This window comes from Eptesicus fuscus, chromosome 15 (assembly GCF_027574615.1).
Source record: "Eptesicus fuscus isolate TK198812 chromosome 15, DD_ASM_mEF_20220401, whole genome shotgun sequence".
Lineage (NCBI taxonomy): Eukaryota > Metazoa > Chordata > Mammalia > Chiroptera > Vespertilionidae > Eptesicus > Eptesicus fuscus.
This window is the reverse complement of record NC_072487.1, coordinates 78,132,979-78,151,388: the sequence shown is the minus strand read 5'-3', so window position 1 is coordinate 78,151,388 and position 18,410 is coordinate 78,132,979. Positions and strand designations below refer to the sequence as shown.

Below are 18,410 nucleotides of genomic sequence, written 5' to 3'. Positions count from 1 at the left end.
GGAGAGGGAGATAGAAACAGCAATGATGGGAGGATCATTGGTTTGCTGCCTCCTGCACGCCCCCTACTGGGGATCTAGTCTGCAATCCAGTCCTGACCTCCTGGTTCATAGGTCAACGCTCAACCACCGAGCCACGCCTCCCTGAACACCTGTCTGCAGGGAATGTGTGACCTCTGACCTCAGCCTAAAGGTCATCATGGTTGGGGGAGCGGGCGGGCGGTGTCTGGAAGGGCATGTGCCGGGGCCTCCGTCTCCGTTTGTCCGTTTGTCCTGCACACACTGGGGCCGGACACCGAAGGGGCCGGACCCTGGAATGTTACTGGGACGCCTGCTCCCAGAAAAGACTGGTTTCCCCGCCTTCTTTGCAGCGAGTCAGGTCATGTGACTAAGCTCTGGCCAATGGGGTGTGAGCAGCGGAGCCTGGCATTTCCAGGCCCGTCTCCACGGAGAGTCAGCTCCGCCCCCTTGGCGCTCCCCGCTGCCGGGCTCCCCGCTGCCGGGCTCCCCGCTGCCGGGCTCCCCGCTGCCGGGCGCAGAGTGGGCGCTGCCGGGCGCAGTGCGGGGGCTGCCGGGCGCAGTGTGGGGCGATGCCGGGCGCAGTGCGGGGGGCTGCCAGGCGCAGAGTGGGCGCTGCTGGAGCAGGGGCTGCGCGCAGGGCCCGAGCGGCGGGGAGAAGGACCTTCCGCTCCCACAGCCTTGGGAGGCTTACACTCAGCTGCGTGAAGGAGGACTCCGCTCCTCCCGCAGTCAGCCACTTGTTTTGGGGTCCCCTGACGAAACCTGTCGTATTTCCACGGACTCCTGGGCTGTAGTGAGGGGGTCAGTCTGCCCAGATTCATGTCCTTCCAGAACCCCGGATGTGGGTAAAGAGGACACGGCTCGGGCGTTGACCCCGGCTCCTGGCGAGCTGACTGCATGGGATGGTGAGCGCCTCTCGGGGCGGTGGGCTGCACCCCACGCCTTCTGCCTCCCTGGGCCGCTGCCTCCCGGCCCCTGAGACTAAGACTAAGCGGAGGCCTGGTGCCTCTTTGATTGCAAAAGCCTCCCAATCAGGGGCCCACCCTCCCCTCCCACCGCCCCCAGGCCCTGGGCTGACATCCGACTCTCCTCCTGAGCCTGCCCAGGCCCCCCCCCCCCCCGCCCCCCAGGCACCTTACCATCAGCTGCCTCACTCGCAAGCTCCCAGACCCCTCCTTTACCTCCATAACTTGTTTCCTAAGCCCATTTCTTCTAGAAATTACTTTTCCTGCCTCTGTGTTTACGCCCCTCTCCCCCCTCCCCCCCAAAAAAAGAAAACGATTTCTGACACCCCATCCCCTCCTCCTGGTCCCCACGCCTCGGTCGGTCGTGCAGCTTGTCCCGGATGTGGCTGCCCAGAGAGGGGCCTCTGCCGGTGGGCTGCCTGGAGGGGGTGCTGTCCAGGTCTTTGGATGTTCCAGGTCCCCCCGGAACCGCCCAAGAAAAGGCCCTCCTTCCCCCTCCAGGCCCGTGGCCTCTCCGGGGGACCAGTGTGGCCTTGGGCCTCAGGATAACCGCCCCTCGGTTGAGGACAGGGGGTGTCCAAGTGTGGACCACATGATTCAAAGTGTGGGGGTCATGGGTCTCCGTCAGAAAACCTTTGTGACCCCGGCTTAGGCCGAGACGTCTGAGATCGGTCACACACACGATGCACAGACCGCACAGGAAATGAACGCAGGGACCTCACCAAAACAAGACCCTCTCCTCCAGGAAGGACCTGGCGGCACGGCTCAGCGGGTGGGGCGTCCTCCCGGCCCCCCGAAAGGTTGCAGGCTTGATTCCCGGCGGGGCACAGGCCCAGGTTTCGGGCTCCATCCCCAGTGTGGGGCGTGCGGGAGGCAGCTGATCCATGGTTCTCTCATCACTGATGTTTCTCTCTCTCTCCTCTCCCGTCCGCTCTGACATCAATAAAAAGAAAAAAGAAACCGGAAAAGACCCCACAGACCTGGAGAAAGAAAACCTTTGCCGATCACCTGTTGGGCGTGGACTGGCGTCCAGCAGACACCAAGCAACCGGGAAGCAAGACGGGAAAAGGCAGAGGAACGGAAGAAGGTACACAGGCCGCCGCTAAGCCCGGGAAGACCTGCCAGCGTCCCGGGTGGCACCGGGCGGGGCGGCCGGGACCGGGCAGCTGGGCCCCCGCCCAGGACGGACAGGGGGCGGCTCTGCGCAGACACCACCGCCCCGGTGCCCGGCTGCTCCTCATCCGGGGCCAAGCGGGACGCCCTCCAGGGTGAGGGGCTGAAGGAGCCCAGCGTCGGTGCCAAGGCCGCGGGGCAGGGCAGGGGGCTGGCTGCCAGGGACAGGCCGGACGCCAGGGCCCTCGCGTCCCTCCACGGAGCGGGGGTCGGGGCTGCGGGGCTGGGAGAGGGCGTTGGCGGGCGGGGAGCCGGCCCGGACCCAGGCGGCTCCGGTGTGCGCGCCCAGGCTGCGCGGTGCGCGGTGCGGACCGTTTCCTTTCAGACCCGGGAGAAACGGGCAAGCGCAGCCGGGCGTCCACCGCCCCTCCACTCGGGACCTCTCCCACAGCTCCGGCCCCGGGCCTCCTGCCCGCCGGTCCCCCACGCAGGGGCCCCCGAGGGAGCCGCGCTCATCCCGCCCCTCCGCCGGCGCGGCGACCGCCCCGCGCACCACAGCCCCGCCCCCTCCGGGTGTGGGGGGCTGGGGGCTGGGCCTGGGCGCCCTCCTCCTCGCCAGGGCTAGGGGCGCGCCGCGGGGGGCGTGGGCACCTCCCCGACCGGCTCCCCTCTGCCGCGCCCCTCCCTCCTCTCCGTCCCCATTCCCTCCCCCGCGCCCCCTCCCCCGCCCTCCTGCCCCCTCCCTCTCCCCGCGCCCTCTCCCCTGCGCCCCCTCCCTCTTCCCCGCGCCCCTGAGCATCCCCTCCCCCGCCCTCCTGCCCCCTCCCTCCGCGCCGTCTCCCCCGCGTCCCCTCCCCCGCCCTCCTGCCCCCTCCCTCTCCCCGCGCCCCTCCCCCGCCCTCCTGCCCCCTCCCTCTCCCCGCGCCCTCTCCCCTGCGCCCCCTCCCTCTTCCCCGCGCCCCTGAGCATCCCCTCCCCCGCCCTCCTGCCCCCTCCCTCCGCGCCGTCTCCCCTGCGCCCCCTCCCTCTTCCCCGCGCCCCTGAGCATCCCCTCCCCCGCCCTCCTGTCCCCTCCCTCCGCGCCCCTGAGCGTCCCCTCCCTCTCCCCGTGCCCCTCCCCCGCCCTCCTGCCCCGTCCCTCTCCCCCGCGTCCCCGAGCTGCGCCCCCGTCCCCGGTCTCCACGGAGGAGCGCGCCCTCACGAGAACGCGGCGGGAGAGCGCGCGCGGCGGCGGCAGGAGCGCGGCCGTTGGGGACCGGCCCGCGGGGCTGCGGTGGAGCCGAGCCGGCCGCGCACCGCCCGGGCCCACCATGCGGCGGCTGCGGCGCCTGGCGCACCGGGTGCTCCTCCGGCCCTTCTCCAAGGGCCCGCAGGTAGGCGCGCCGCCCGCCTCGGTGCTGGGCGGAGGCCGGCGCGTGGGTCCCGCCGGGAGCGGGGTGGGGGGCGGGGGGCGGGTTCAGGACGCGGGGTGATGGCCGCGGGAGGCTGGGCCGGGTGGGCAGTGTGGCCGGGGAGGCGGAGGGCCGGCCGCCCGTGCTGCGTGGTGCACCCCGCTCCTGGCGCTGGCCACGGCCCAACCCCTGGGGCTGCGTGGACCTGCTCCCCGAGGCCCAGACACCACCCCAAGCCGCTCCTCTGTCCTCCGCCCAAAGACAAGGAACACAACGCCCCAAGATGGACCTCCCCAGCCTCCCCCAGGCACCCCAGCCGGCGGAGTTTAGGGTGTGCCTGACCCCAGGTTGACCTTGGCCAAGACCTGTCCTCGCCAGGGCCCTCCGTCTGCAGGGGAGGCCCCGGCTGCCTTGGGCGCCGCTGCGGGAGTGGAGGGGGGCTGTCACCTCCGCAGGGGGCTCCGAGCCAGGCCCGGGGCGGAGCCAGCCCTCCAGGCGCGTCTGTGACCCATGCCTGCAGGTCAGCCCTGGCCCAGCCTTTGGGCCCAGCAGGAGGCTGCCCCGGGGAGGCCCCTGGGCCCAGGGCCCGCTGTCCTTAGCTGCTCCTATTGGGGAGAACTGTGGGAGCCCCGGACCATGTGGGTTCATGTCTGTGCCGGACCCCCGTGCCCCCTCAGGCTCTGGCCCAGCTCTGATGGAAGGGGCGGCCCAGGCCCTGCAGAGTGGGTGGGGCACAGCGGCTGGAGGGGGAGGGACCCAGGGGGTCCCCCTGGTCTGAGCCCCGCGCCGCCCGCCCTCAGTGTCAGGGACACACTCCAAGCCTCGGTTCCGGCCAGGGGAACCCTCCTGGGCGGGTGGTGCGTGTGGACAGCCCCCTGCGGGCAGTCGTGGTGCTGGCCCTGTCCCTGAGCACCCTCCCCCCTCCCGTGGCTCCTGCACACGAGTGAGGCCGCCCCGCCCAGCGCTGCCTCGGCCGGGCAGGAGGGTGGGGTCAGGGGCTGCCCCTGGAGGAGTGCCCATGGGAGACGAGGACCTGGGGTTCAGTCCTAGTTGGCCAGAGGGGTCAGTGCACTGGATGACCTGGCGCCTGGAGGGCTGGGGTGGGGTGAGGGCTGTGCGGGGCCCCTGCAGGCTCCTGCTCCTGCAATCGCTGTGACGCCTGGTCCCCCCCAAACACACACCCCCGCCATCCGCGGGTCCAGCCTGCCCTCCTGCGCCCCAGGACCCCAATGCTGAAAGCCCACCCAGGCCCCGCCCAGTGGGAAGTACCCTGGCGGCCACAGCACCCCCAGCTGCCCCCCCCCCACACACACACTTTCCTGTTTTTCCTTGTGAACAAATCCAACGGAAACAGGCCCAGGGGCAGGGACCAGTGGGCCGAGGCCCAACCTCCTCACCCGCTCCAGGCCTCGCCCCTCCCCCCACCCATCCCCCTGCTCCTCAGTGGCCACCAAGGCGCCCAGGCTGCCCCTGAGCCTGCGAGGCCCTCCCGCTGCAGCCCTCCCGGGAGGCCGCCTGGGAGTGGAGGCCGCGGGGGACCTGCCTCTCCGTGAAGAGCCACGAACGCAGTTGTCCTGGTGGGCGCTGTGCCCACGTCTCAGGGCAGCCCCAGCCCCCAGCTGGCCAGGACCAGGACCAGGACTGACCAGGACCAGGACCGACCAGGACCAGGACCAGGACTGACCAGGACCAGGACCGACCAGGACCAGGACCCAGGACTGACCAGGACCAGGATCAGGACCAGGACCCAGGACTGACCAGGACCAGGACCGACCAGGACCAGGACCAGGACTGACCAAGACCAGGACCGACCAGGACCAGGACCGACCAGGACCAGGACTGACTAGGACCGACCAGGACCAGGACTGACCAGGACCCAGGACTGACCAGGACCAGGACCGACCAGGACCAGGACCGACCAGGACCCAGGACTGACCAGGACCCAGGACTGACCAGGACCAGGACCGACCAGGACCAGGACCAGGACTGACCAGGACCAGGACTAGGACCAGGACCAGGACTGGCCAGGACCCAGGACCAGGACCCAGGACCAGGACCAGGACCAGGACTGACCAGGACCAGGACCAGGACCAGACTGGCCAGGACCCAGGACCAGGACCCAGGACCGACCAGGACCAACCAGGACTGACCAGGACCAGGACCCAGGACCGACCAGGACCAGGACTGAAGCTGCTGCCCAGCTGCAGGGTTGGGGGGCGTGGCCAGTGCTGGCAGTGCTGCCTCCTCCGAGGACAGGCTGGCCTATCGATGATGCTTCTCTCTCATGTTTTTCTATCTCTTTATCCTTCTCCCTCTCTCTAAAAATCAATGGAAACATATTTAAAAAAGAAAAGAAAAACATCATCAGTAGGCTGCCCCCTGCACACCCCCTACTGGGGATCAAGCCCACAACCCAGGCTGTGCCCCGACCAGGAATCGAACCAGTGACCCGGTTCACGGGTCAACGCTCAGCCACGGAGCCACAGGGCCGGTGTGCCTGGCTTCCTTCACGGAGCGTCGGGACTGCGTGGTCCAGCCGCGATGTGGCAGGCGTCAGGTCCCCTCCGTCCTAAGGCGGGCGATACCCCCTGCCTGGAGCGGCCCCGTTGAGTCTGTCCGGTCTCTGGCCAGGGGCACTGGTTGTGTCCGTTTGGCTGTTGGGAATACGCTGCTGTGGATGTGGGTGTGTGAGGCCGCGTCTCCAAGGCTCGGGGCCGACTGTGCGGCCGGGGCCCTGCCCTCTGCCCCAGCGGCCTCCGAGGCCGGACTCCCTGCTGGCCCAGGCCCAGCGGGAACTCTCCCCCCGTTGGAGGCGAGCGCCCTGCCTGGTTCTCCAGCCCGCCCCCGTCAGAGGTTACTGGGAAATGAGGGCAAGGCAGAGGGAAATGTGCAAAAAAGTCTTTACTCGGCAAAATAGCGCTGCCTCCCCTGGGTCCCCCATTTTGAAACCGATTTTTTACCTGTCCGTGTATTTATGTAAAAAATGTTTTTATTGCCTGGCCGTGGTGGCTCAGTGGCTGAACGTCGACCTGTGAACCTGGAGGTCACGGTTCGATTCCCGGTCAGGGCACAGGCCCGGGGTGCGGGCTTGATTCCATTAGGGGGCGTGCAGGAGGCAGCCGATCAATGATTCTCATCATTGGTGTTTCCATCTGTCCCTCTCCCTTCCTGCCTCCTACTCACCCCACACTGGGGATGAAGCCCGCACCCCAGGCCTGTGCCCTGACTGGGAATCGAACCGTGACCTCCTGGTTCACAGGTTGACGTTCAACCACTGAGCCACGCTGGCGGGGCTGCCCATGTATTTCCAGTGAAAGTCTGGGCACCTGCCCCCACCTCCAAGTAGGTGAAGTGAGGGGGTATGGAGATGGGGGGAGACCCCTGAGCGTCCCTGGGCCGCGCAGTTTTTTATGCTGGAGCAGGGCGGGCCCGTGGGAAGGCTGGGGTCTGTGAGGGGGGTGACACCCCCCAAATGTGGCGCTTCCTCCTGTGTTCCCTCCCACAGCAGGGCCGGCTCCCAGGCCTCAGGGTCAAGTACGTCTTTCTGGTCTGGCTGGGCGTCTTTGCGGGCAGCTGGCTGGCGTACGTGAACTACGCGTCCTACACGGAGCTCTGCCGCGGGCACGTGTGCCAGGCGGTCATCGTAAGTGTCCCCGTGGGCTGGGCGTGGGCTCCGCCCCTCCCCGTGCGGCCTGGGCCGGCCAGGCAGGGACCCGCCTTCCTCTGAGGCCCTGAGGTGGGTTTCGGAGGGACCCTCTGGCTGGCCGAGGAGGAGGTGGGGGGGCTGGAGGAGGGCGGGGATGGGGAGGCCCGGCAGGCACCCCGGAGAGCACGCCGGTGCCAGGGGTGGACAGACGGGCGGACTCCAGAGGTTGGGGAGGGAGGCGGAGTGGGCAGATGTTGGTGACCTTGAGGACCCAGCTGTCTCAGAGGCTCCACAGCTTGTCCAGGCCACACCTGGAGGGCGGGCCCCGGGCTCGGGGCTCGGGCCCAGGCTGCAGACGGAACCGGGCCTGGAGGACACACCGCCCGCCCTGGTGGCGCCTCTCAGAGCAGTCCGCCGCCCACGGTCTGATGCAGAGCAGACCCCTTGGGGTGGGGCCTCCCTCGGGTGGGAGATGGAGGGTGCGGTTTTGGTTTTCCTGTTTTCCCACCCCAGCCGGGGCGGCCACAGCTGACGCCTCCCTCACGCGGAGCCCAGGCCTGGTTTTGTCCCGTCCTCCCTCCTCCCTGCGTGGGTGGCGCTGTGCTCCCTTGCCTCTGCCTCCTCCAGGCCTGGCTGGCCGGGCCTGGGCTCCATGGCAACCGAGTGCACCTCAGCATCCACTCCGGGAGCTCGCTGCAGAGGGAAGGGCCACCCCGGCTCCCTCACCTCCCGCCCCGTTGCTGCCCAGGGCCTGGGCGGCTGCTGAGGGCTCCCCCTGTGGCCCTGGCTGAGGCGTGGCGGGGGTTGGAGGGGCTGCAGGGGACAGACAGTCCAGAGAGGCGCTGGGGGAGCCTGCTGCTCTGGAGGGCGAGGCAGCCCGACCACGTCCCCCAGCTGGCACGTGCCCGCCGGCTGTGGGCTCTAACTGGGCACCTGGGCAGCGTGAGGGTGCGTGTCACTGCCGCTCAGCAGCAGCTGAGCCAGGAGAAGCCGGCGTCTCTGGGACGGAGGGATGGTGGCAGGGACAGATGCCAGTTCTGAGAGCGCAGTGAGCTGGGCAGGCGGCGCCCGCGTGTGGCCGGAGGCTGCCCGGCTCCTGGCTGCAGCATTGGGGGCCCTCTGAGGAGTGTGTGGCCTGGGAGCCGGGGGCCACTGGCAGACGTGATGAGGGCGTCGGCCACCACCCAGGGGTGTACAGCATGTAAAGGAGGGGGGACTCGGGGTGGCCAGGGTTGGAGCCCCTGAGCCCCGTCTCCCCGGCCACTTCCCGGCGTGTCTCCTCCCAGTGTGACCAGTACCACAAGGGCATCATCTCGGGCTCCCTGTGCCAGGACCTGTGCCAGCTGCACCGGGTGGAGTGGAGGACCTGCCGGTCCTCTGTCCCCGGCCAGCAGGTGAGCCCAGGGGCGCCGGGCCAGGGCCGGGCCGGGCCGGGCCAGGAGGCCTCCCCCCGCGGGGCTGGGGGCCGGGCTCAGAGGCCTGGGTGCAGCGGGAGAGGGACTTGTACATGGGGACCCCTGTGCCCCGTCCAGGTGTACAGCGGGCTCTGGCAGGGCAAGGAGGTGACCATCAAGTGTGGCATCGAGGAGAGCCGGAGCGCCAAGGCCGGGCCGGATGCGGCGCCCCGGCGGGAGCTGGTGCTGTTTGACAAGCCCGCCCGGGGCACCTCCATCAGAGAGTTCCGGGAGATGACCCTCAGCTTTCTCAAGGTCAGGCGGACGTGTGCACAGAGCGGGAGGCGGGCCTGGGGGGTCAGGCTTCTGGCCGGGCCCCAGCTCCAAGCATCAGGATCGCCCACGAGGCAGGGAGCACCCTGCTCCCAGGGTGTCAGTAGGGAGAGCAGGGAGCTGGGTGTGCACGGGAGGTGGGGTCAGAGCCGAGGAGAAGCGACTGGCCCCGCCCAGCAGGCTCTCACCTCCGTGCTGAGGTGCCCACCCCCAGGCCCCTGAGCCCTGGTGGAGACACGGGGACACCGTCCTCGGAGGAGCCGCTCCGAGAGAGATGCTGGTGGGAGGGTAGTCCGGGTGGGCTTCCAGGAGGCGGCAGTTGGAGGCTGGGCTCCTCTAAGCTGTTGGATGTGCTGGGTCCCGGGCGCAGCCCAGCCCGCCAGCACCCGGGCAGCCGAGGGCCTGGCACCCACACCGAGGCCGGCGTCCTGCCGCCTCGGCCACACCCTGGCTCTGAACCGCTGTCCCCTCTCGTTTGGTCCCAAACCTCAGGCGAACCTGGGAGACCTGCCCTCCCTGCCCGCGCTGGTCGGGCAGGTCCTGCTGCTGGCCGACTTCAACAAGGACAGCCGGGTGTCGCTGGCCGAGGCCAAGTCGGTGTGGGCCCTGCTGCAGCGCAACGAGTTCCTGCTGCTGCTGTCGCTGCGGGACAAGGAGCACGCGGCCCGGCTGCTGGGCTCCTGCGGGGACCTGTACGTCACCGAGGGCGCCCCGCCCGGCTCCTGGCACGGGGCGGCGCCCCTGCTGCGCCCGCTGCTGCCCCCCGCCCTGCACCACGCCCTGCAGCAGTGGCTGGGGCCCCCGTGGCCCTGGCGCGCCAAGGTGGCCATCGGCCTGCTGGAGTTCGTGGAGGAGCTGTTCCACGGCGCCTACGGGACCTTCTACATGTGCGAGACCACGCTGGCCAACGTGGGCTACACGGCCACCTACGACTTCCGCATGGCCGACCTGCGGCAGGTGGCGCCCGAGGCCGCCGTGCGCCGCTTCCTGCGCGGCCGCCGCTGCGAACGCAGCACCGACTGCACCTACGGGCGCGACTGCAGGGCGCCCTGCGACCAGCTCCTGCGGCAGTGCAAGGGCGACCTCCTGCAGCCCAACCTGGCCAAGGTGTGCGAGCTGCTGCGGGACTACCTGCTGCCCGGCGCCCCCCGCGAGCTGCGCGCGGAGCTGGGCCGGCAGCTGCGCACCTGCACCACGCTCAGCGGGCTGGCCGGCCAGGTGGAGGCCCACCACGCGCTGGTGCTGAGCCACCTCAAGACGCTGCTGTGGAAGACCATCTCCAACACCCAGTACTCCTGACCCCGCCGCCCGCCGCCGCGGGGCTCCCGCCAGGACTGCCCACCGGCCGGGCCCCTCCCGGGGCTGCAGCCGCCTGAGCCGCGAGCCGCCTCCCTCCCTCCTCGCCTGCCCGGGACAAAGGCGCGGCTGCAGGGCCTGGGCCGGGCTGCTGTGTCCAGCCCAGGGGCTCCTGTGACCAGCGGCCCCCTCACCGTCCCCCACCCCCCCAGGGTCCAGCAGCCCAGATGGAAGGACGGTTTAGCAGGAACGAGACGCGGGAAGGGGGACCTGGAACCCACCGAGGGCTGGCAAGGGGACCCGCCCGGGGGAGTTGGGTTTTGTTACTTTAAAGATCACCTGATGTAAATAAAGAGCTTTTCTGTGCGTGCACGTTCCCCTCTTGGCCCTGGGCCCGGCCCCCGCCCCCCGCAGCTCTCTGGTTCAGGGTCACAGGCCTCCGGGGTCTGCCTGGCCCCACTCCGAGGGCCAGCCCTGGGGAGTTATCTGGGATGAGGGGGTGATGGGATGCTGGAGGCGGACCTTCCTGGTCGGCTCCTGCCCCCACCTGGATGGGGGGCCAGGCCCCACTAACTGTTCCTAGTGCTAACCCTCCCCCCCGCCCCTCAGACACCAGCGTGTGTATTCCACGTGGATCCCTGTTGGGGTGGAATCCGTGTAGGACTGGGCTCTGGGCTGTTAGAGGCTCCGCTTGCCTTAACGTGTGGGGCCACTTAGATGTGGATTTTTAAAAATATTTTTTATTTCAGAGGGAGATAGAAACGCCAATGAAAATCATTGATCCCCCCCCACTAGGGATCAAGCCTGCAACCTGACTGGGAATCTAACCGTGGCCTCCTGGTTCACAGGTTGACATCAACCACTGAGCCACGCTGGCCGGGCCAGATGTGCATTTCCTTCAAGGACTACTGCATCGCGTGACACAGGGACCCTGGTGAGGCTAGGGTGGGGGTGCTCCTTGGAGCAGAGCAGCCAAGTGGGACTGCTGGACATGTGCCCTCCTTCCGCATTAATCCGGGGCAAGGACCAGAGAGAAGTGTGCAGCCGTGGGGGCTTCTGGGAAAGGCCCTCCACCCCAGGCAGCTCTGAGCAGGGATTCTGCAGACACCCCCGCGGTCAGAGGAAGGACCCTCGCCCGGCCAGGTTCCCAACGCAGCAGTGTCCCCACCGCCAGTGCCACCAAGGACAGCGACAGGACTGGGCAGGAGGGGACAGGCTTCGAGCAGGACGACCAGCTGGGCTGTGCAGACTAGAATCTTCCCCGGGGCAGCCCCACCGATGCTTTTGTTGCCTTTAGTCTAGAAGAACCTGGCCTGAGGGTCAGCCTGTCACCGACACTGCAGTGCCCTGGCCACCCAGAACCTCTGAGTGGCAAGTGGTGTGGCGGCCTCTGGACCCACAAGGCACTGGGTGCGGAAGGAGCAGTGGTCAGGTTTCTCTGCGAAGCCCAGCTGCCCTCCCACGAGCCACTCACTGCCTGAGTGAACCCCACCTCGCCAGCAAGCTTGTCTGGTGCCACGTACAGTGAGGGCCGCGTGACTGTCCCCGCCACCCCAACTGGCGTGGCCACGGGCAGCCTGTCCTTCCACAGGCACGCTGACATTTCACTAAAATTGGCCACGAACCACATGGCCACACAGAGACCGTCACACGGATGTTCCCAAAACTGCCCGAGAGAACGACCATCATGCCCGGGGGCTCCTTCATTCACTGGATCAACAGTCACTGTAAACAGACGCGGTTTCCTTTATTGAAGGTGGACCCACGCGTGAACTGCAGGGTCACCCAGCACCTCGCCCCTTCGGCCATGTTCCCCAGCAGCATGAGCCCGGCGACTGCGCCTGCGCCACTTCTCAGGCCGAAGGCTCCCGGCCGCCCCCGCAGACGCTGCGACCAGCAGCACAGGGGCACCTGCCGTGCTGTGAGCCGGGCAGCCTGATCCATGCTCCGCTCTCCTGACCCGAGGCCGCCAGCCGGGCTGGTCCAGCAGGAGCCACATCTGCAGAGAGAAAACCCGCCGATTCTGAGGACCCGCAGCGCGCCCCGAGGTGGACCATCACCCTCAGCTCACCAAGGCCCCCCCCCCCCCCCCCGCCCGTGGCAGCGAGAACAGCCAACGTTCAAGGCGACTGTTACCAAACGCCCCTCCCAAACCTGGACCGAGGGCCACAGGGCTGGGACAACACAGCACCCTTCCTGCCACCTCCCAGAAGCCCCTGCGCCCCCATCAGGGTCACCGGCTTTGGGGGGAGCCAGGCGTTGTGAGGACTCAGCCTCCTGCCAGCAGCCAGAGCCTGCACCTCAGAAATCACCGGCCAGGCCACTCCTGACCCCCGCGACGGTGAGGTGACGAGTCCTAAAGGACCGAGCTCCTGGGCAATCTGTGCTCAGCCAGCAGGAGCTGACCGCCACGCAGGCAGGTGAGCAAGGCCCCTGACAGTGACCGCCTCGCCAGCAACGGGAGCTCCGCCTCCAGAGGTCAAGGGGCCCTCACTGCCGGCCAACCAAGCCCTCCCTCCCCACAGGGCACCTGCGTGCCCCCCACAGGTCACCTCCCACAGGGACACTTTAGGAAACAAAGGGTCTCACCAGACTTGAACAGGTGGCTCTCGCCTTGAGCGCGTGGCCCCATCTTGTCCGGCTGCCACAGCACCGAGCTCTCAACTGCAAAGGGACAAGGACAGTGGGTTACACGGGCCGCCCGCCCCAGCAGGTTACCCACAGCCCCCTCCCTCCCCGGTGCCCTGGCTGTGACAGTTCCCATCGGCCCACTGAGGGGATCCACGTGGGGCCCGATGCTGGGAGTGGACCTCTGCACCCCCACCCGCCCCTCCCGCTCCATAAAGTGCTGCTTGTCTCAAGTCTCTAGTGGGCGCTCATGTGCCAGGTGGCTGACCACCCACCCGGGGCCAGGGAGGGCCCAGCCGCCCAGCCCCATGAACCTCCAGGCAGGAGCCCCGAGCCGGTCGGCCCCACTGCCTTTGCCACGTGCATCAGCACCCACCCACCCAACAGCCTTGTCCAGAGGGAAAGAGCAGAGCTCAGGGTCCCGCCCATGGTCCCCAAGTGTAAGCCTGGGCACAGGTCCCACGGCCGCACACCGGGACCCCCAATGCCAGCCGGGCGTGCCGGGCCTGTCAGGCTACAAACCATTCTTAGTGCCCACTGTTCTGAGCACTGAGCGTAGAAATAGCCACTTCCTCTGCGCCCTGGCGTCACAGGTGCAGCACGGCAGCCGCGTCTGTGGTGCCGGCGGGTCCAGCACCCGCAGGGCAGCCACCCCGCCCCGCCCTTCCCCTTTCCGGCCCCAGACGGGCACCCCAAGTGGAAAGCCAGGGTCTGGGCCGTCCACTCTGGCGCCTGGCTCGGTGTCTGAAGAGCCGGGGGACACGTACAGCCAGGAGGGCCCTCCTTACAGATGGCCGCACCCTGCACCGAGCTCCCAGTGAGGTCCCGACACCGGAGGGGAGGGTGCCGGCACAGGAAGCGAGTCCTCGGGGACTCCAGGCCTCACTCGCTGGAGGTTCCCCTGGCCTGCGGCTCCGTCTCCAACCTCTAGCAGGACTGCTGGCGCCCCGGGCGCACGGCCATAGGTTTGAGAGGCAGAGCAGCTGCCCACGAACACCCCGTGACACTCACACCTGCTAAGACTGAACCACCGGATTGCTAGGTGGCACCCCGGCCCCAAAGGGAGATTTTGCTGCCACTCTTCACCCACGTGGCAGTGAGCAATGCCCAGACCTTCGCCAAGCAGCCAAGCCCACTCACCTTGCCCCTCGGCCCTGCGCCGGCTCCTACCTCCTGCAGTCAGATGCATGCCCGCCGCGCGATCGGGGGCCCGGCCTGGGGAATTAAGGAGCCGTTACCTGGCGGGCATCGGGTGGCCGGCCCCCGCCAGCAGCGCAGAGCAGCGCCGAGTGTCAGGCTGTCAACCATCCAGGCGCCCACGGCCAGGGCGCTGGGCGTAGGCGAGCCTCTCTCCTCTCTGCCGCCTCATGACGCAGGCGGGGCACGGCAGCCCCCCCTGCAACGCCTCGAGGGGCAGCGCGAGCGGAGGCCGGCCCGGCCTCACCCCGCCCGCGCCCCGCGGTCCCTCCGACATCACACAGCCGGGGCTGCACGTGCAGGCTGCACCTGGGGACCCCCCTGCAGGCTCACCCCGGGCCCCAGGAGCCCTCCCGGGGCTCAGCTCCCGGCAGGCGAGCTCCCTGGAGAGGTGACTGAAGGCCACGCGCAGGGGCATCGGATGGAAGACAAGGGGGCACTCGGCCTGGGGCCCGCCGGGCAGCACGTGACCCGGGCGCCAGGCCGCCGCGCGGACGCACCGGGGGCGACGGCTCCCTTACCGTCCCCGCCTCCTCTCCACGGGGCGCGCCACCCGGAGGCTCCAAATCCGCGGGCACCTCGGCGGGCGGGTGCAGCCGGGGCCACGGACCCCGGGGCCGCGCGGACCCGCCATGGCCTCAGCCTCCTCGGCCGCTCCCGCCGCCCGGAAAGAGCGCGAGAACGCGAGCCGCGCCTTTTATAGCGCGTACGGCGGCCCGCGAGGTCCAAGCCGCGCCCGCCCCTCGCCGCCGCCGCAGCGCCCCCTGGCGGGCCCTCCCGTTCCCGCCCCGCAGGCCGCGACACCCACCCTCCCGCCGGAGATTCCGTTCGCGTAGCTGCGGTTGCAGGGCTCCCGGGGGGTGCGACCCCGCCAAACGGGGTTCCGGGGACCCCACCTCCCGCGCGGAGCGCCCGGAGCAGCGCCCGCACCCCGCGGTGTCTAGCGTGGCCCTGCCCGGCCCTGCGGGTGGCCCGGAGCCGGGGCCCTTGTTCCTGCGGAGAAGAATCCGGCAGGACTGGGTGACAGCGCGTCTGTCCGGGGGCGAGTGGGAGGGGAGGTCCCCGGGCACCCAGACCTGCCTCCTGGGCACCCAGGCCATGGGGGCCGAAGTCTGGGCGGCACATTGGCCACCTGGCCCTGGGCCGGGGGTGCCCTCCCCGGGGAACTGCAGTGCGGAGACGGAAGGGGCCTGACTTGGAGGTGTTAACGTAAAAAAAACCATTGGAACCTGTGAAGAAATTTTGTGAGTTTGAGCCAAACTGTGGACATATGCCAGGAAGCAGAACCTCAATGAATGGAGATGATGCTCCGGAGAATGGCGGGTTACATCTGTGTTTATACATTGCCATCAGAGGAGGGCCGTAGGTGGGCTACGTGAAATCCATTGGTGACGGATTAAGGAGGTGGGAGAAAGTCAAACGGTGGGAAACCCCTGGGATTGGATAAAAAGTGAAAGGATGGACACACACTTAAGTGGGTGCAGGAACAATTAACATGATAATGAAGGAATTTGAGGCATCTGTCCTGGCGCCCACCACATCAGGTTGTGCTCCAGGGGCTCCAGCAAAAAGGGAAGTTACAAGTTACCCAGACATCGCACAGATATGTTATCTTAGAGGTGTTAACGAAAAAACCATTGAAACCTGTAAAGAATTTTAGTGAGTTTATTTGAGCCAAAATGTCGACATATGCCGGGAAGCAGAACCTCAATGAATTGAGGTAATGCTCCGGAGAATGCAGGGTTACATCTATATTTATACCTTGAAATCAAAGAAAAGGGACGTAGGTGAGTTACATGAAATCCATTGGTGACAGATTAGGGAGGTGGGACAAAGCAAAGCGGGGAAACCTCTGGGATTGGGTGAAAAGTGAAATGATGGACATGTGCTTCTCTTACAGAGATAGATACAGGATACTTTAACGTAATTAACAGTTGACAATTAACTTGATAACAATAACAATGAAGGAATGTCCCGGTGCCATTTGTTGTGCCCTGAGGGGTCCGGGGTAAAAAGGAAGTTACAAGTTACCCAGACATCTCACAGATATGTTATCTTAGAGGCAAAAAGGCAAATGGGCTCAGGAAAGATCTAAGTTGATCTTTGTCAGGGAAGATATCGGCCTAGGACATGACTGCCCACTATAACCTGTTTGTAGTTAAATATTTAATTTTCAAACCATCCTTTGTGGTTATTTCAGGTCTCTGAGTTTGCAAGACTGCCACACAGGCCTCCCCTGAGCTTGTCAGGTTAGCATGTGGCTCCTTCCGTTCACAGAGGCAACGTGACAAATGGGCTCAGGAAAGAAGATCTAAGTTGATCTTCGTCAGGGAAGATATCGGCCTAGGACAGGACTGCCTACCATAACCTGTTTGTAGTTAAATATTTAATTTTCAGACCATCCTTTGTGGTTATTTTAGGTCTGAGTTCGCAAGACTGCCATGCAGGCCTCCCCTGAGCTTGTCAGGTTAGCATGTGGCTCCTTTCGTCCACAGAGGGGACACACGGGGGAAAGGACTCCCCCTTCCTTCCCTCCCACCGGCCTGGAGGGGACCAGCGGGGAAGCTGGAGACCTAATTCTCCAACAGAGAAGTTTCTAGAACTCTGCAGAGGGACCCTGGCCCTCCCATGACTCGCCCTGGCCGCGGGGATCCGTGCTGCACGCTCTTGTCCTGTCCCCGCCGCGCTCCGGGCTCCCAGCAGCTGGCCACACTGGTGACGTGGGTGCCGGTGGCCGGGTGGGTGGGAGCCTGGGTCCCCTTGCTCTTGTCCTGCTGGGACCAGGGGAGCTCGGACAGTGGCGGACACCCCCTTTCTGAGCAGTTCCCGGGCAGCAGGGCAGGGTCCCCGGGCCCGTCACACCCGGGAGCTCAGCGAGGGGGCTCCAGCCTGTGGGAGCCCTGGTGGGTGCTTGCCCGCTGAGGGCGCCCAGCGGCACAGGGACCCCGCTGCACAGGAAGGACAAGCCTGGCCGCGAGGGCGGGCGGGAGGGGCACCTCGGAGCTGGGGTTCGGGCCGTTTCTACGGGCTTCACCGCACCTTTGACCTTTGCTAATACCGCGCAGTGAACGTGCTGATCACGGCCAGGTGCCTGCGTGACCTCATCATAACAACACGTGTGCACCTTCCTCCACCACGGAGGAGCCTCAGACGAAAACCAGCTGCGCCAGGACGTGGACCCGGGAAGGAAGGGAGCGCGCTGGCGGGGACACGCGGGTTCTGAGGTTCGGGGACCTCGGTGCGGGCGGCGCCGACACCGGTGACACCATTTCGGGCCGCGGGCCGCTCTGACTGCTCCCCTCTTCCCCGGTGAGCGGAGTCAAGGCCCCAGTCTCCACTGAGGACGTCAGAATTGGGGGGTTCCTGCCCCAAACGAGTGCTCATGTGCAGTGCCCCCAAAGCGGCAGGAACATCCGTGTCCTTGTCCCGTGACCTCAGACACGAGGAGAGGACACATCACTGACGTGGGGGCCGGCCCTGCCTCTGAGTCCGTCTGTCTGAGCTCTGGTCTTCGAGTCCCACCAGGTTTTGGGGAGAGAGGACTAGGGAGGCTGGCGAAGCAGGGGTCCCCCAGGGTCTCAGGGTCTCTCATTCCCAAAGCAACCCCCACGGGAGGGTGGAGACCTGGCCGAGGTGGGTCCGCCAACCCCACACCCCGCTGCCCTGCCTCAGTTTCCCAACCGTCCCCCGAGGGTTGCAATGGAACAGCCTCAGCCCAGGTCAGCGCGGACACAGTGTTTGCACAGGTTCAGGCCTCGGGCTAACGAGAGGGCACAGTCCTCACGGCCACGTGCAAGGCCCAGCGTGGAGGGCAGGGCCTCCCAGCACCGTGATCGCCAACAGCTGGAGTTGTGAGCTGCAAGGAAACAAAGCTGGACCAGGTGCCTGTAGCTGAGTGGGATGGAAACCCAGAGGATGCTGTGAACACCTTGACCCGCCCTCACTGTGCCGCGTGGCATCGGCTATAAAAGAAAGACACGGCTTGTGGTCCGTGGCGCTGTCTCTCCATCAGAGAGGACAGCGTCCCACCCAGACACAGCTTCATTCTCTGTCTGTCTTTTCCAATCCGTCACCGCCCCCCTCAGGGTCCCCGAACCGGGCTGAGCTGGCGGCACATAGGCCTGGGGCTGAGCATGCCGTGGCCGGGCGGCTGGCCACAGCAGGGCTCCCCACGCGGCGGGGAGGCGCATGAGCCTCTCTCGTGGACACGGGGGGACCCAGGCGGATCCCACGGGAGACAATTAGGCGTGGCCCCCAGTTGGGCGCCCACGTGACCCCACCTCACTGCGCACATGCACCATCCCAACGGCGTCTTCCTCCCGGCCTCCCCCCCGGCCTCCCCCCATGGCAACACAGCTACGGCGCCCCCAAACAGGCCACGAGCTCTGTACCCCCTCATCCGCGGGGGCGTTTGGAGGGTCCTGGATCC

At 67.1% G+C, this 18,410-nt stretch overlaps 1 protein-coding gene and 2 non-coding genes across 4 annotated transcripts; 1 reads left to right on the top strand and 2 right to left on the bottom strand.

Annotated features, from left to right (window-relative positions):
• The first annotated feature begins 3,320 nt into the window (after positions 1-3,320).
• DIPK1B (divergent protein kinase domain 1B) lies at positions 3,321-10,522 on the top strand. 2 transcript variants are annotated; one of them, XM_054727156.1, is made up of 5 exons: positions 3,321-3,469; positions 6,996-7,130; positions 8,420-8,527; positions 8,666-8,842; positions 9,353-10,522. In XM_054727156.1, the coding sequence occupies exons 1-5, from the start codon at positions 3,407-3,409 to the stop codon at positions 10,157-10,159; spliced, it is 1,290 nt and encodes a 429-aa protein (XP_054583131.1). In that variant the 5' UTR covers positions 3,321-3,406; the 3' UTR covers positions 10,160-10,522. The 2 variants fall into 2 exon arrangements, with proteins under 2 accessions (XP_054583131.1, XP_054583130.1); XM_054727155.1 differs by having other exon boundaries at positions 6,993-7,130.
• Positions 10,523-13,288: 2,766 nt separating this feature from the next.
• On the bottom strand, positions 13,289-13,424 carry LOC114226799 (small nucleolar RNA SNORA43). Its single transcript, XR_003612910.1, has one exon. It is a non-coding gene; the product is annotated as a small nucleolar RNA SNORA43 (small nucleolar RNA).
• Positions 13,425-14,072: 648 nt separating this feature from the next.
• On the bottom strand, positions 14,073-14,202 carry LOC114226801 (small nucleolar RNA SNORA17). The gene has a single exon (XR_003612912.1). It is a non-coding gene; the product is annotated as a small nucleolar RNA SNORA17 (small nucleolar RNA).
• Positions 14,203-18,410: the final 4,208 nt, after the last annotated feature.

Excerpts from the sequence above, each read along its gene's own strand:
- DIPK1B (XM_054727155.1), top strand. The coding sequence starts at position 3,407 with ATGCGGCGGCTGCGGCGCCTGGCGCACCGGGTGCTCCTCCGGCCCTTC. Across the intron at positions 3,470-6,992 it reads CCTTCTCCAAGGGCCCGCAG|CAGGGCCGGCTCCCAGGCCT; the intron begins GTAGGCGCGCCG and ends TCCCTCCCACAG. Across the intron at positions 8,528-8,665 it reads CCTCTGTCCCCGGCCAGCAG|GTGTACAGCGGGCTCTGGCA; the intron begins GTGAGCCCAGGG and ends TGCCCCGTCCAG.